General features: G+C 45.4%; 1 protein-coding gene across 1 annotated transcript; it reads right to left on the bottom strand.

Moving 5' to 3' along the window:
- Positions 1-5,020: 5,020 nt before the first annotated feature.
- LOC123153129 (uncharacterized) lies at positions 5,021-6,372 on the bottom strand. The gene is made up of 3 exons (XM_044572397.1): positions 6,066-6,372; positions 5,376-5,491; positions 5,021-5,194 (listed from the first exon to the last, which is right to left on the bottom strand). The coding sequence occupies exons 1-3, from the start codon at positions 6,370-6,372 to the stop codon at positions 5,021-5,023; spliced, it is 597 nt and encodes a 198-aa protein (XP_044428332.1).
- Positions 6,373-15,219: the final 8,847 nt, after the last annotated feature.

Here is a 15,219-nt window from a genome sequence, read left to right as displayed (position 1 = left end):
GCAGAGTCATCGTGACTAATTGCTGCCGCGCCTGCTCCCGTCAATCAAAACATTAAAAATCCTGTCATACCTACTCCCGCCAATAAAAAATTAAAATCCTGCCGCACCCAAACACCAGAGCAATGCCGCGGTGGATATTTAAATTTACCTACCGGCAAGTAGATAAAACAAGGGTGAAAAACCAAATGTGGCGGCGGCCTAGCTAATCGGTCGAACTAGCCCAACTAGCTAGCCACCGTGCTTCACTGATGTACTCGGCGTGAAAGGTGGTCTTTCGTGATTTTATGACTCATTTACTTGCTTCGGCGAAGACGTGTGGTTGGGCGTCCCACATCAGGAAGAATATATGCGTGCACCACCCGGGAGGACCCCGAAACCACATGGTAGGGTGTGCCATGTCTCAGCACGGAGGAAAAATGTGCGTGTAAAAATATATTGTATCAGACGTAGTACCTATGGTTCGACCTCGGGACCCATCCAGTCAGTCGAAAACACCCCACTACCCACACAGCTTCATCATGCTAACGTGGCACAGAGGATAGGTGTGGTTAGCTCCGTCTCGACCAGCCACAACGTCTCTTGTTCTAGGCGATTCTTCTATTTTCCAAGCTTTTTTTAGTTGTAATAACACCACGGAAAGCTAGCGCCGTTCTTCACGTGTGCCCGTGCAAAGGTTAGACGGTGGAGAGAAGAGAGAGATCACAGACCTAGGACCCACCAGTAAGTGAGTCAATGGTCATGCACATGTTGACGAGGCACTCCCACTACTGTACTCAATGTAATACTGTATAAAATCAAGTTATGGGACAAAGCCAACAACCGTTGTAGTTTCAGGCTATCGACTTACGCTTTGTAGTCCAGGTTGCCAGTTTGAACCTCATCCTTCAGATTTGTTAGTTTTAGGTCCAAATTTGATTAATGACAAGTGGGACCCATGTGTGTTGTTCCAATATTTCAGTATAGGATGGTCTTTTTGAACAAACACTTTGCACGGTTAGACAAGTAACGACACGAGTTACACGTATTTTGCAAGTTTACGAACAAAAATGACAGCGACATAGAATATCACATCCACCCCATAGCTTAGATGCTATGGTGATACAAGTTTTTACACCGTTGGAAGTGAGATCCAATGGCCTGGGAGTAGTCTTTGTAATTATGCGCAATTTCCAAACTCTCCAAAGGTTTTTTTTGCAAATAAAACATTCAGGCCTCGTGTGTGCTGCTGCATCTTGGATCCAACGGCTCCCCGTTGCTCATATTAGGTCCTCCCCGTAGCTTAATTACCCGCTACGGTGATATGAGCATCTAGGTCGTATGATTAGTGATCACGTGGCACATGCGTAGTACTTGTACTTTCTGCGCAATTCCCAAACTCTCTCAGCCGTATATTGCAAAAACATTCAAACCTCCTACTATGGGCTGTTAGATCTCCATGAACTCGTATCACCATAGAATCTACGGTGCGGGAGCACCTCATATTCTCCCATGCGAAAAATCATAAGGTGCTTTCGCAGCTTGGATGCTACGGCGATACGAGCTTCGAGGTCATTTGATCTGAGATCCAATGGCATCTGAGCAGTCTTTGTGCATGTAAGAAGTGGCCGAACTCTTTGGGGGCTTTTCTGCAAAAAACCATTCGAACCACCGAGGAGGTGTTGGGTCACAAGTCCAACGGCTTCGAAGAGCTTGTATCACCAAAGCATCTAAGGTGTGGTAGCACATGATATTCTTACATACAGGAGAATATGATGTCCTCCTTCATCTTAGATGCTACGGTGATATGAGCTTCGAGGTTGTTGGTTATGGGATCCAAGGGCATCTGACTAGTTTTTGTACAAATTGTGTGCAATTCTCAAACTCATCAAGGTTTCCTGTAAAAATATTAAGACATCATGTGAGCTGCTATATCTCAGATCTACAAGCTCCAAGCAACTCGAATCGGCATATAGCATCTAAGGTATGGGGGCACATGATATTCTCCCGGGGAGGAGGGGTGGGGGTGCACAACCAATCGGTGGTTGGGAGGGTGGGGACAAATATAATCTAAACAACCCTAAACAAAGCTTCAAAATTTCATCTAAGGTCGAGGGGTTGACCCCCGGCAATCATAGCTCCGCATGTTCTGTACTGTAGTATTAGACTTAATATTCATGTTTCAGTTTCATGTTCATTTTAAATATTAAATTGAGGACCATGCATGTCTTATATTTTACTCCCTTCATTCCTAGCCTTTTTAGAGATTTCAAATGGACTGACGCATATGGATGTATATAGACATATTTTAGAGTGTAGATTCACTCATTTTGCTCCGTATGTAGTCACTTGTTGAAATCTCTAAAAGACTAATATTTAGGAAAAGAAGGAGTATTTTTGAATTCGTGTTATACATGCATGGTTTGGAAATATAGATGCACTATACTTATTGGATTGTTGTTGTGTTCGTGTGTGTGTGTGTGTGTGTGGTCATATGCTTGATACATACAAAGTTTTCTCACCTCCATATTGTTCATCTTTTAAATTTGAATTTCAATTGAAAAACTTACTAGGGATACCATGAAATGTGAAATCCACGTTGAGATCACTATATCACAAACTCACTCTAATTCAACAACTCGTCATAAATCAATTACCACGTTGAGATTAGTATTTGCAAGGAAAATACGAGCATTGTAATACACATAGATTCGTTCGGCAATTTAAAAGGTTCCTTTCGTATTCTCGAATGGTAGGACCCAACAGCATACCAGCCAGACCTTGGCTCGTGTTGATCCTAAAAAATAAAAAAAATAAAAAACCGGGCTCATGTCCTTCTGGTGGCGTGCGTGGTACACACATTAGGCAACCCCAACCAGTCGAGCCTCTGCGTTTCGAGTCAAAATATCTGGCGGCTAGAATTCCAGCCCTAGGAAATTCTCCTCATGTCCCTGGTCCATAATGACTACCGATGAACAACGGATGGATGCTTTAGTAACTAGACAATGTTACCTACCGTGCCGAGCACAGTTCAATTCCCTCAGTCGCCACTCGCCAAGGTCACCCGTCAACTGCATTGCCTAGTACCACTACTACTACACCAGGATGAGCACAGAATTGAGCCCGTTTGTTCATGCCTAGTACTTGAGTTAATATATCAGGCAATGCACTGGTACGGAGGGATTATCCTTTTACTTTGCATATATAACTTGTCTGAAGTCTAACTAAGCAAAATGTTTGACCAAATCCTTTCTTAAGAAATACAACAGGACAGATGTATGGCTTGAAAATTTATTGCATGATGCAGGTCATGATATTGTTTCGAATCCCGGATCTTAAATTTCAGAAAATCCAAAAGTGACCATAAATTCTTGAAACTGAGCATGGTCACGTGATATGGCACAAATATTACTTCATAATTTTTTCTTCAATTTGAGACAAGCTGCTTATGACAAGTTGCACAAATGAAGAGCCAAGGTATTTTGGAACAAAGACCTATCACGTTAAGGTGAACGCTTTCACTATTGAAACCGTGGGGGTTTATGTGCCACCACGAGTCCCGCTTCTCATCGGCAGGTGCCATCCGAGCAAGCATGTGAGTCGACGGGAGGCGTACGAGCAGACCGCTGCGCCAGCTGACACTACAAGAAATATGTCAACTTGTGACCACCACTATTGGTCACTGAATGGTCACAAATTTCCATTTGTGACCTTTTTTGTGACCAAAAACATAAGGTCAAAAGTTGGCCGTCATAAACTGACTATAGCGACCTTTCTTCTAGAATGGTCGAAGACATTTATGACCAAAATACGTCTACTGTGGCGTTTTGGTCACTAGCAACCTCCCCAGGCCACATAGGCATCCAGCGTGGCAATCTGATGTGGCACAAGATTCAGCCCGGTCCAATTCGATTTTCTACATGGGCCTAGCCCTACAATTCGGCCTTTTTACTGTATATTTTCTCTAGCTACATGGGTTATTTTTTCTAATAGTTTTGATTTCTACATTGGCCTGACCCAACAATTGGGCCTTTCGTTTTTGGGCCATGGCCTTTTTGACTCAACAGTTACATTTCTTTTTTTAGTTACATTTCTTTTTTTAAAACAGATCCAATAGTCAGATGGGTTTGAGTGGGTCCCAATGGTCAGAGTCATGTTCTTCAAATTTTGATTTTCCAGTAAATAAAAACAAATATTTAAATCAGAACTGACTGAAAACAGAAGTAATACTTCAACAACCAAATTTGGCACCTTACAATCAAACATACACCACGTTTATAATCGAACATACTTCACATCAGGTTTACAGCCACCAAGAACACAACTAAATATCAAAATATAACTATCTATTAGAGTATAACTAGCTCCAATGAGCTAGAACTCAATGCTTCTTCACTTCTTGGAGCCCACGACGAAACACGAATGAAGTACAGCATCTGCAAGTTATCAAACAATATGGTAAGGAGCAAAATAAAGGCAAATCCAAAAGCACATTAACTTGTAGGCAGTATGTGTGCATAAATAAAGTAAAACAAGCAAAATGAGGCATAGAAATCAGTGGATACAAGTAGTTACTATCAGCAGCAAGTAAATACTACTCCAATCACATCAGGTTTACAATCCTATAAATGCGACATTTTTATCATGTAAGCATAGAAGGACATATTAAACATCATTTAGATGTTTGAAACAAAGAACCAGAATTTAACCGTTTGAACAACAAAAAAATTGTTCTAGTAGATCATATCCGGTTTAAATTAACTCCTTTGACACCAATATTATACAACATCAAAGAAGTATACATACTGATCAAGTTTAATTAGCACATAGAAGCCAAATACCAGTAATCGATGAAGAAAAAATCCTAATATACAAAGGTAAGCTCATTGTGCATTTTCTTTTTCAATGTGATACACAATAAGCATAAGTAACCACCAAAATCTCTCAATACCGATCATTAACTAGAGACCTCCCGGGAGCCAAAGCCCTAACAGCCATGGCATCGAATAGAAGAGTTGGTGTGCAAAGAAAAAACGACTACCTCTTAGGGGCCGTAGACGGCGGTGATGACCCTGGTGTTGCCCATCTCGAACAGCACCGACCCGTCGGCCCTGGAGAAAATGTCGACCTCGCCCTTGAGCTGCCGCATCTGCAAGGCAAGGCAGCAAACAGGAAGAATCAGAGGCAGTCGAGCCAGCATGAAGAGGATGAGGCTGCTCTGCTGTGGACAAGAAGATTTTAGCTAGGTATGATTGTTAAATGAAATCAACAAGACAGTGTAACAGTAGCAAACAGTATTCAGAGCATCATTACCCAGAGGTTAATCATGGGTACCTTGGCTTGAATTCAACATCAATTCAACATGAGGGAAGGAGGGATTGCAACAAGGGGGATCGAGCCTTGATGATGCGATGATGTTGCTGCTTGTCCTTGTCCTTGCCCCGCCAGGCAGAGGAAGGGAAGCTCCGCTCGATCTGGACACCGTCCGTGGAGGTCGAGGCCCATGCCCTCTTAGCTGCAAAAAACAAACTTTCTCAGTACACACAACAGGAAACAAGGGGGATCAAAAAACGTAACGCCTGCAAGTAGTACTGCTTTGCTATCAGGTGCAATAACACATTCTACCATGCTTCCATTTTGCAGCAACCAGAAATCAATTGATTGTGGAGATTTTTCAAAAATTAGTTTACAGTTCACTAGGCAAGTTACAATCCATCTGTCAAATAAAATCGCTCATCTGCCAGAAGCATAAGCAATCAGATAGATCACACAAATTCAGTATTATTATTGTGCAAACAAAAAAATGTTCAGAGTGCCTCCATACACGAATCATAAACATCCTCTTATATTATGGATGCACTTGTATCAAGCTAGCCCTCACGGTTGGATGGATGCAAGTGTCCTGCCTGGCGTGATTAACCCGTTGTCTCTTAACCGACGCCGCCGAATACAGGGGACAAGAAAAAAATCAGGTTGTTTCTAATGCGTGCATACTGACTAACTGAAGAACTGCTCGAGTTTTAGTGGCCAAGAAGAATCGGATTTTGCATCACCAAGAGAGCACAAGGAAAGGGGATTGGCGGGGTTACCTGCCCTGATGCAGATGAACGCCGGAGGAGGAGGTTGCAGGTCCCGGTGGTGAAGCTGGCGCTGATGAAGGCCCGCGTAGAGCGATCCTTGGTGCCGTTGCCCGTCAGAGGTGCGAGGGTCGTGCCAGTGACCCACTACGGCGGCTAGGGTTCGGACCCGCCGTGGTTGTGGCTCCCGCCGCTGTGGCCCCTGCGAGGAGCCCGAGAATGACCCCACAGACTTGGCCTTGGATCCGGCCGCGGCAGGAGCGACACGGCCTCCCCTCTCGATCTGGGTGCATGGCCGCGCCCCCCCGGTCTGGAGCATAGGGAGATGAAGGAGAGACAAAGGGCACCGGTGGTGGGGTGGAGGGCAGAGGATGGGCCTCAGGGAGACGAGCTCGCCGCCGGTGGGGTTGGGATTGGGGGAGAGGGAGGAGGTCGGCAGCGGCGATTGGGTGGGACGAGGAGGAGCAAGCCCCGTGTCTTCATTTTTGGGGCCGGTTGGACGCACGCACGCACGCCGGATGAAGGCGAGGGGAGGAGGATGGCGGAGACGAGGTCGGTGGTGGGTGGGGGCGGCGGTGGTGGGTGGGGATGGCGGCGGTGGCGGAGACTAGGACGCGACAAGGGAGAGGACGACGCGGCAGCCTCGACTGGATCTGGAGAAGGAAAGGGTGGGTGGGTTAGGGTTTTGGTCTTTCAGGAGAAGATCCACCATTGGATGGGCGCGTGATGGATGGCTCAAATCGTGTCCAACTTGGTGATCCGCGTGGACGTGGTTCCTCGCTTCTCAAATATCCAAAATTTGGACCCAAATTTCTGAAAAAAAACAATGTTGCAAAATTGAACCAAATCAAGGGAGTTTGTTCAAATGATCTCATATTTTGCACAAGGGTGCATCTTGGAATGGCAAACAATGTTGCCTAAGGGAGTTTTCATTTTCTTTGCACGAAAAAATCATTTTCCATTTTCCGAGTGCCTGAAATGAGTTTTTTTGTGAAGGATCTACCATAGATTTGTTGCCAAATTGGACCAAATCAATTTTATAAAAAAAACTAGGCCATATTTAATGCACAATTGACCAAATGGTTGCGTGTAAAAAGTTTTGATCCACCTCTGGTGAAAAAGACAAATTTCCGCCGATTCAGCTAGAAGCGGGTCAAATTTGAACTGCAGGTGCCTTTTATTTTGCTCTTTATTTTTTCCAAAAATCATTTCTACGTACATAAGTATCTATTTAATCAGATAAACATCAAAAGTTTTCCAAGATTCAACCACTAACTAGGAACGGTCAAGTCCGCCTTTTTGACCGCATTTTGAAACGTGCATAAAAAATTCAAAAAAAAATTGGAAAACCTTCGCATTGGGTCATTATATATGACCAAGTTTCCAGGAAAAATAATAAACTTGTAATACGGAAATTATTTTAAAAAAGTGTTCACAGAAATGAGCTATCATGCGTGAAGATTCATGGCTTTCAAGTCAAATGATCAATCTTATGGCCACATTCATGGCATAGTTTGTTCAAATGATCTCATATTGTGCACAAGGGTGCATATTGGAATGGCAAACAATGTTGCCTAAGGAAGTTTTCATTTTCTTTGGACGAAAAAAACATTTTCCATTTTTTGAGTGCCCAAAAGGAGGTTTTTTTGTGAAGGAACTACCAAATAATTGTTGCAAAATTGGACCAAATCATTTTTATAAAATACTAGGCCATATTTAATGCACAACTGACAAAATGGTTGGGTGTAAATTTTTTTGATCCACCTCTCGTGAAAAAGACAAATTTCACCAATTCAGCAGGAAGCGGGTCAAATTTGAACTGCAGCTGCCTCATAGTTTGCTATTTATTTTTTCCAAAAATCATTTCTAGTTACATAAGGACCTATTTAATCGTAAATACATGGTTTGGTGGCGATACATAGAGGTCTGGGCAGTGGTCGAGGGCCCCAACTCTAGAGCACGTAAACTCGCATGCCCGCCGCGTGGTCACCGCGTGACCGTGGCGTTGCCATGCGTTCTGGGCGGCCTAGGCATGTCTAGTGGGTTGGGAACTCCGCAGGTTGGTGCTAGGAAGAAAATTACAACATAAGATTCTCACGAGGAGACCGATCGATGCTTAAACATGAATTAACAGCCTAGTGTTTGATTAGTGGTACGGAAAATGTACATGGCTAATGGGCGTGAGTTTTGGCTGAGGAAGATCAGTTACTAAGAAGACCGTCTTCACAAATTTTCAGCTCAAAAGGAGGAGCCTAGGTGGTACTTGCTTTGCGAACTACCACACCAGACATAACTACGAATGTTGAAGCTCGGCTCAAAATAATGAACGGATTGAGCTGGCATTAGGTGGAGGATGGTTATTTGGGCATAGAAAACCACTCTAGAAAATGGATACTATTTGGAAATGCCAAAGTGGTACTTCCTTCACAATTCTCTTCTATGAACAAAAACTTGGGAAAACTAGTGAGAGAGATTGGATGAATGAAATGAGCTAAAAATTGGTGTAGGTAAGTTACATATGTATGGTCATGCGCTGGTAAATTTTCAGATCATTTGGGTGCCTAGCTAGTACTTACTTCACAAAGCTTTTCTTGAGGTAGAAACTTTGAAAATTTCCTGAGAAAGATTTACTAGGGAAATTGAGCTGAATATTATTATGTGGCAATGATTTGGGTATGGAAGAGTGCCCAAAAAGTTTGAGGGTAATAGGAGGGGTCTAGATAACACTTGCTTTGCAACGTGCCAATTTGGCCATAAAATATAAATTGAACCTGGGCTCACATAGATGATTTGATGCAATTTGGAGGAGGGTGATTATTTGGGCATATGAAGGAACTGTATAAATTTCCTGTCATTTCGATATATAAAAAAGGTAGTTCCTTCACAATGCTTCTAGGTGGACAAAAACTTTGGAAATTTGCCGAGGAAGATTTACCAGGCAAGTGGAGCTGAATTTTGTCATGCGGTAACGATTTGGATAGGAAAGAGTGCCCAAAAATTCCGAGGGCTATCAAGAATATATAAATAGCACTTCCTTCATAAAGTGTTGCCGTGAACATAATAGGAAAATGAATATTTTTGAATTAGTTTTGAACAAGGGAAGGAAGGATTTTTACATATTTGATGAAGATATGACCCAAAGAATTTATGAGATTTTTTTGGGAATTTTGGGAATGACAGAAATATAGGTTGCTTCACAAGGTAGGGCAAAAACTGCCACATGGACATGACACATAGGCAAAACTGATGAGGTGGCGCCTAGTCATAGCAACCCACCACAATTTACAAGGTTATGACCATCTATATTGGTCATGATCAGCTAGAAATAAGGCAGCAGACCAGTGCTATCTGCTTTATGACCATTTCGTGTAAGGAAATTATGACCTTTCTGACCAAAATGGTCGTTATAGTTTAGGTTTTGGAGCCCCCGAACAACTTTTGACCAATTGGTCTGAAATGGTCATAGATCTATGATCAATTCTTCCAGGGTCACTAACACAAGGTCACAAGTTGACATATTTCTTGTAGTGTGACAGGGAGGCGTGCGAGCAGACCGGTGTGCAGGCTCACCGGGAGGCGAGCCCTTTGACCAGGCTCCGCCATCCACCTTTGTCCCAACTACTCCCACTTTTAATGTGGCCGGCGCCGCAGTTTAAAATCAACCCCGCACTACCCGGTATTTCTACAATCTTCTCTCTTCCTCTCCGATTCTCCTGTCATCTACCTCCAACCAGCCTGACCTAAACGTACGCCATGACGCATCACGATGGTCTGCCCTTAGTCTTCCAGTTTCCTGAGGAAGATACCCAGCCGGAGTCTCAAGAACATAATGCACTTTGGGACGAGCTTGAACTGGACTTGCGGGAAGACGCCGCGCCTGTCCCCGCTTCCGTTCCGGCTCCCGTCGCCCCGACTGCGCCATCGCCCATCCCCGTGGCATTGATGGGCTGGGAGCCGCACATTGTCGCCGAGCTTGATGCCACGGGGTTCCACGAGGTCCTCGCCGACTTTCACGCGCCCGTGCACCTACCAGCGCATGCGCCTACGTGTGCACTGGCGCGCATGCCCGTGCCGGTGCCCATGGACCTGCCAACGCATGCGCCTGCACGTGCACTGACGTGTGCGCCCGTGCCGGTGCCCGTGCACACAAATGTCTCCGCCGTGCCGTTGACAGCGCCTGTCCCCGCGCGGGTGCCAGTGCCCCCTCAGCGGCATGGATAGCCGCCGTCGACCGCTTCCTTGCACCAATGCTGGTCGCCTCCTCCCGCCAGTTGACATGCTTTGAAGTCCAAAACATTCTGGCCTTCCTTGAAGCTAGGCCAACGACCAGGAGTATGCCAACAACAGCGCAAGGCGCCACCGTCCCCGTCGGTTAGTGTCCCGATCTCACACAGAGCATGGCGGAGCAGCCGCTTCCCACCGCAAGACGCCGCCGCCACCGCCGTGTAATCTAAATTTGCCATGAAAAACGTTCGGATTGCCATGCTTAAAATTAGAACGTTTATCATTTCCGTTTATTTTAGATCGATCGCCGTATAATTTAAAGTTGGAGTCAGACTGAACGAAATCTATGGTTTAATCGATTGAATGTTCTGCTAGAGCGGTATCAAATTAAATATAAAACGTCATCAAGCCACATGTATTCCTTGTCATCCAACGACCTAGACTGCTTCAATGTCGAGCACTCAACACGTTTAGCGTGCTGTTAATTTCATGCCAAAAATAGTGCTAATCACATAATAACATGCAAATAATGTCCTACTTAATATCCGCATGCACTTAATATACTTCCAAATTAACGTGCATTGCACGTACATACCGACTAGTGCTGCTAGTATGTGAAACTGGTGCCGCAACTTGTGAACGCGTCCAGATATAGTCAACGGTAACATCGCCCGTGAGTTCTTCGTGTTTGCCCATGTGTCTAAACGCAGAAGAGGAGGAGGAGAGAGAGAGCACACATGGAACCCGCCAGTAAGTGAAGGCGAATAGTACTAAAAATAATATTACAAAAAACCAAAAATGGGGATTGATCAAACCCTAGCACCTAAAAGAAATCAAATAGGTTCAAATAAAATCTTTTCCAAAAAACCCAAAATGCCTTTGAAAATGTTCATGATTTCTGATAAAGGTGAAAACCTCTGCCAAAAATGATGAGCATATTTCTAGGTCATTTATGGATTTTTGGATTAAATCATATTGTATTTTAATTGGGGCATTAGAATTCTATAAATATTTTAAATGCTCCAATTAATCTTGAAAGTACTTGAGGGTTGTTGGGAATAATTTCACAAGTGCCCACAATTATTTCCAGGGTTATTTAAATGATTTAGTATTTTTAGTAAATCAAGAAAACAAAGACAAAAATAGAAAAACAGAAATAAAATTAGAAAGGGAAGAAACTCAGCTAGCCTTACCTGAGAGGCCCAGCAGCAGCCAGCCCACCAGAGCCCAGCTGCCAGTTGTCCTCCTCCTTGCGCCAAACGGACGCGGGCGCGTGCCCGCCGCACGTGGCCACACGCCAGCCACCTCGATGCTGCTTGCCTGTGAGACGACCCCCTGGAGACGCCACGCGCCCCTCCCGACCTCTCTCGCACCCGCAGCTCCACCCCTCCCCTAGATCCCTCTCTCTCACCACCGAGCGAGCTCACCGACGCCGATCGCCGTACCCGCGGCCACCGCCACCGCCTCCCTCTCGCCCCCTCGACATGCCTAGAAGCTCCGCAGCGTCTTCATCTTCGTATCCAACGAGCCAAGCGACTCTGTACACCCCCACAGCACCACCTCCATCGCATTCTTCAACCTCGGATGGCCGAGATCGCCTCCGACCTCCTGCCGTCACCAGCCCCTCCCCGAGCTCGCCAAGGCCACCGTAGTAACCGCCGTGAGCTCCTCTCTCTTCCCCCTAACCCCGCTGCTCCTCTCGCCCTCTAGCTGCGATTCCTACCGAGGCCAAATCTCACCGCCGCTCGGGCTTGTTGCCGGAGTTGCTCCGGCGACCATTTGGTCGTGCCAGCGTGTCCAAAGGGCTTGTGGGAATGCTTAGGTATAGTAGGCGTCGAGAACCGGTTGTTTTGCAAACCGTAGCGACGAATCCGTCGTCACCCGAACTCTGGCCGCCGCCTGCTGTTATTGCAGTCGCCGTTTCAGGCCCCCTCTCGCCCAGCCACCTGCTCCGTTGGATGCGGCGCACTTCTAGCTGCGTGTAGAGCCAAACCGTGACTCAAACTATCGTCGGACGGCGAAACCCGAGCCTCTCCGCCGCGTCTGTCATCGCCGGCATCAAGCCGCTGGCGTGTTGACCCTCTTGACCAGGGGTTTGACTTCCTGGGTCAATCACAGGTGGGCCCATGGCCCTGCTAATTAGGTTTAATTCCTAATTGAAGATTAGTTAAGCAACTGACTCACTGACATGCGGGCCCCGGCCTCATCGATAGTATAATTAGGTTTAACCTAATGCTAATTAACCCTGTTAATTAGCCGAGTCACTGACCATTGGGACCCACACATCAGTTTTGATTGGTACGGTCAGTTGACCTGTTGACATCGTTCGGACGTCATGCTGACGCAGTAAAGAAATTTCTGGATTAAAAGAAATTCAAAAAATTCCAGAAAATGCTTTAAACTTCTAAAATTCATAGTAATTCAACCGTAACTCCAAATGAAAAGTTTTATATATGAAAAATTATCAGAAAAATCCAATCTATCCATTTATGCTACTTTCATGCATGTTAAACCAACTTATAACCCCTGTATAAGTGAAAACATGATAATGGCATTTTAAATACCCCTTATGGAGTTTGCATATGAACCCTTGGTTCATATGGACTTCATTTAAATTGTTGCTAGATGCATTAGTACAAATCATAGCATATTTCTATGTCATGATCATGCATCATATTGTCGCATTTGCATTGACTGTGTTCTTCTCTATTGTCGGTGCTTGTCCCCTCTCGGTAGGCGTATCCCGACGATGAGTTCGATGACACCGATGAAGAGCTATAATATCTTCAGAAGTGCCAGGCAAGCAAAACCCCCTTGTTCATTCCGATACAATCCCACTCTCTCGCTCCTTCTCTCTTTTACTGCATTAGGACAATAACGATTCAACTGTTACATGCTGCGGTAGCTGAACCCCTTTCCTCTGCATGACCTGTCATTGCCACAGTAAATAGATGAAACCCACTAGCATGAGTAGGAGTTGTTTGAGCCCTAATGTACCTACTCATTCATGCTTATTTGTCATGCCTGCTACTGCTTAGAGTTGGGTCAGGTCCGATTCATCGGGGATGAATTGGAATGTGGTGAACATGTCCTACTATTGAGAGCTAAGTGTGTGAACACAATTTGGTAAAGGTAGTGGTGAGAGGCCATGTAGGAGTACATGGTGGGTTGTCTCATTGCAGCCGTATTCAGGAACTGAGTTTTGTGTTTGTGATCCATGAATAGTTACTACCACACATTGGAATGCTTAAGTGCCCCTCTCGACTTATTAATCTACCTGATCTCTGTCCAGGAGTTGCAACTAGTTTCTGGTGTTTGTAGGTAGTGTTAGTAGTCTACCAAGTGGCACCCGGTACAGGTGGGCTTGGGACATACTAGGCACAGTGGCCCGGTGTACCAAGTGGCACCCAGATGGTGGGCTTGGGAACCCTGTACACATCGTTTGGGGCCGTCAGCGACACCCCGACCGGATCATCTCGCGGATGGAACCCGAATAGGCTATAAATCTGGACGAGAGACTCGTGTGATTAGTCAGGTCGTGGCCGACTCCCTCACTAGGCTTCCACTTGAAGGTTGCCGAGATACACGACGTGTACATGGTGGTAAGTGGCGAGAGCGTGTGTGAAGAAGTACACCCCTGCAGGGTTATCATTATCTATTCGAATAGTCGGATTCCTCGGATATGGAAACTTGGACCCCTTGCATAGTTCATAGACAAGTGAAAGTGGATACTCTAAAATGCGCAAGATAAGCGTGAGTGCTATGGGTGGCGTTCTCGTAGGGAGACAGGAGCGGATCCATAGTGGTGTATTGGTATGGTGAATATGTGGACTCATGTGCGCCACCTCAAAAGAGTTACTTGCAGTCGTAGTTCAGGATAGCCACCGAGTCAAAGCTGGCTTGCTGCAGTTAAACTCCACCACCCCTTTATTGATACCGATGCATATGTAGTTAGTTCTGATGTAAGTCTTGCTGGGTACAATTGTACTCACGTTTGCTTAATTTTTGTTTTGCAGAGAGACGTCAGTCTCGCTAGTAGTTCCGTGTGGACTTCAACGTTTAGCTTGATACCTTAGCTAAGATCTTGTGCCCTCGGCAGGATCTGGTAGATAGTCAGGCTTCTCAGCCTTTTTCATTTGTAGTTGTCTGTACTCAGACAAGTTAAGCTTCCACATGTGCTTGTTGTTTTTATGCTCTGTATGTTGGGGTCATGAGATCCATGTTTGTAATACTTGGCTCCTCGGAGCCTAATGAATAAATACTTGAGTCCTAGAGTTATGTTGTGATGCCATGTTGTATTTACACATTTCGAGCATATTGTGTGTATGATTGAAATGCTTGGTATGTGTGGGATCTGACAACCTAGTTGTTTATCCTTGGTAGCCTCTCTTATGGGGAAATGTAGTCTTGTGCTTCCATGAGCCATAGTAGTCTGCTACAGCCCGGTTCACTGGAGTCCTACTAGCCCAGCACTACTGCTCCGGAACACTTGACTGGACAACATGTGATTCACTTTGTTCCTGTGTCTATCCCTTTGGGGAAATGTCACGCGGTGACATCCGGAGTCCTGCCTAGCCTGCTACAGCCCGGGTTCCCGGAGTCCTGTTAGCCCAGTGCTATAGCCCGGATTCGCACACTGCTGACCGACATGCTCGATGTTGATTCATGTATGCCTGTCCCCATAAGTTAGTGCCACTTTGGGTCCACGACTAGTCATGTCGGCCCGGGTTCTCTGTCATATGTATGCTAGTGACACTATCATATACGTGAGCCATAAGGTGCAAACGGTCCCGGGCCATGGTAAGGCGACACCCGTGGGAATACCGTGCGTGAGGCCGCAAAGTGATATGAGGTGTTACATGCTAGATCGGTGTGACTTAGAATCGGGGTCCTGACAACTTTGGTATCAGAGCCTGACTGCCTGTAGGATTACCAAGCCAAG

Source organism: Triticum aestivum, chromosome 7A (genome assembly GCF_018294505.1).
Source record: "Triticum aestivum cultivar Chinese Spring chromosome 7A, IWGSC CS RefSeq v2.1, whole genome shotgun sequence".
Lineage (NCBI taxonomy): Eukaryota > Viridiplantae > Streptophyta > Magnoliopsida > Poales > Poaceae > Triticum > Triticum aestivum.
The sequence above is the reverse complement of the archived record's forward strand: the minus strand, read 5'-3'. Positions and strand labels throughout refer to the sequence as shown.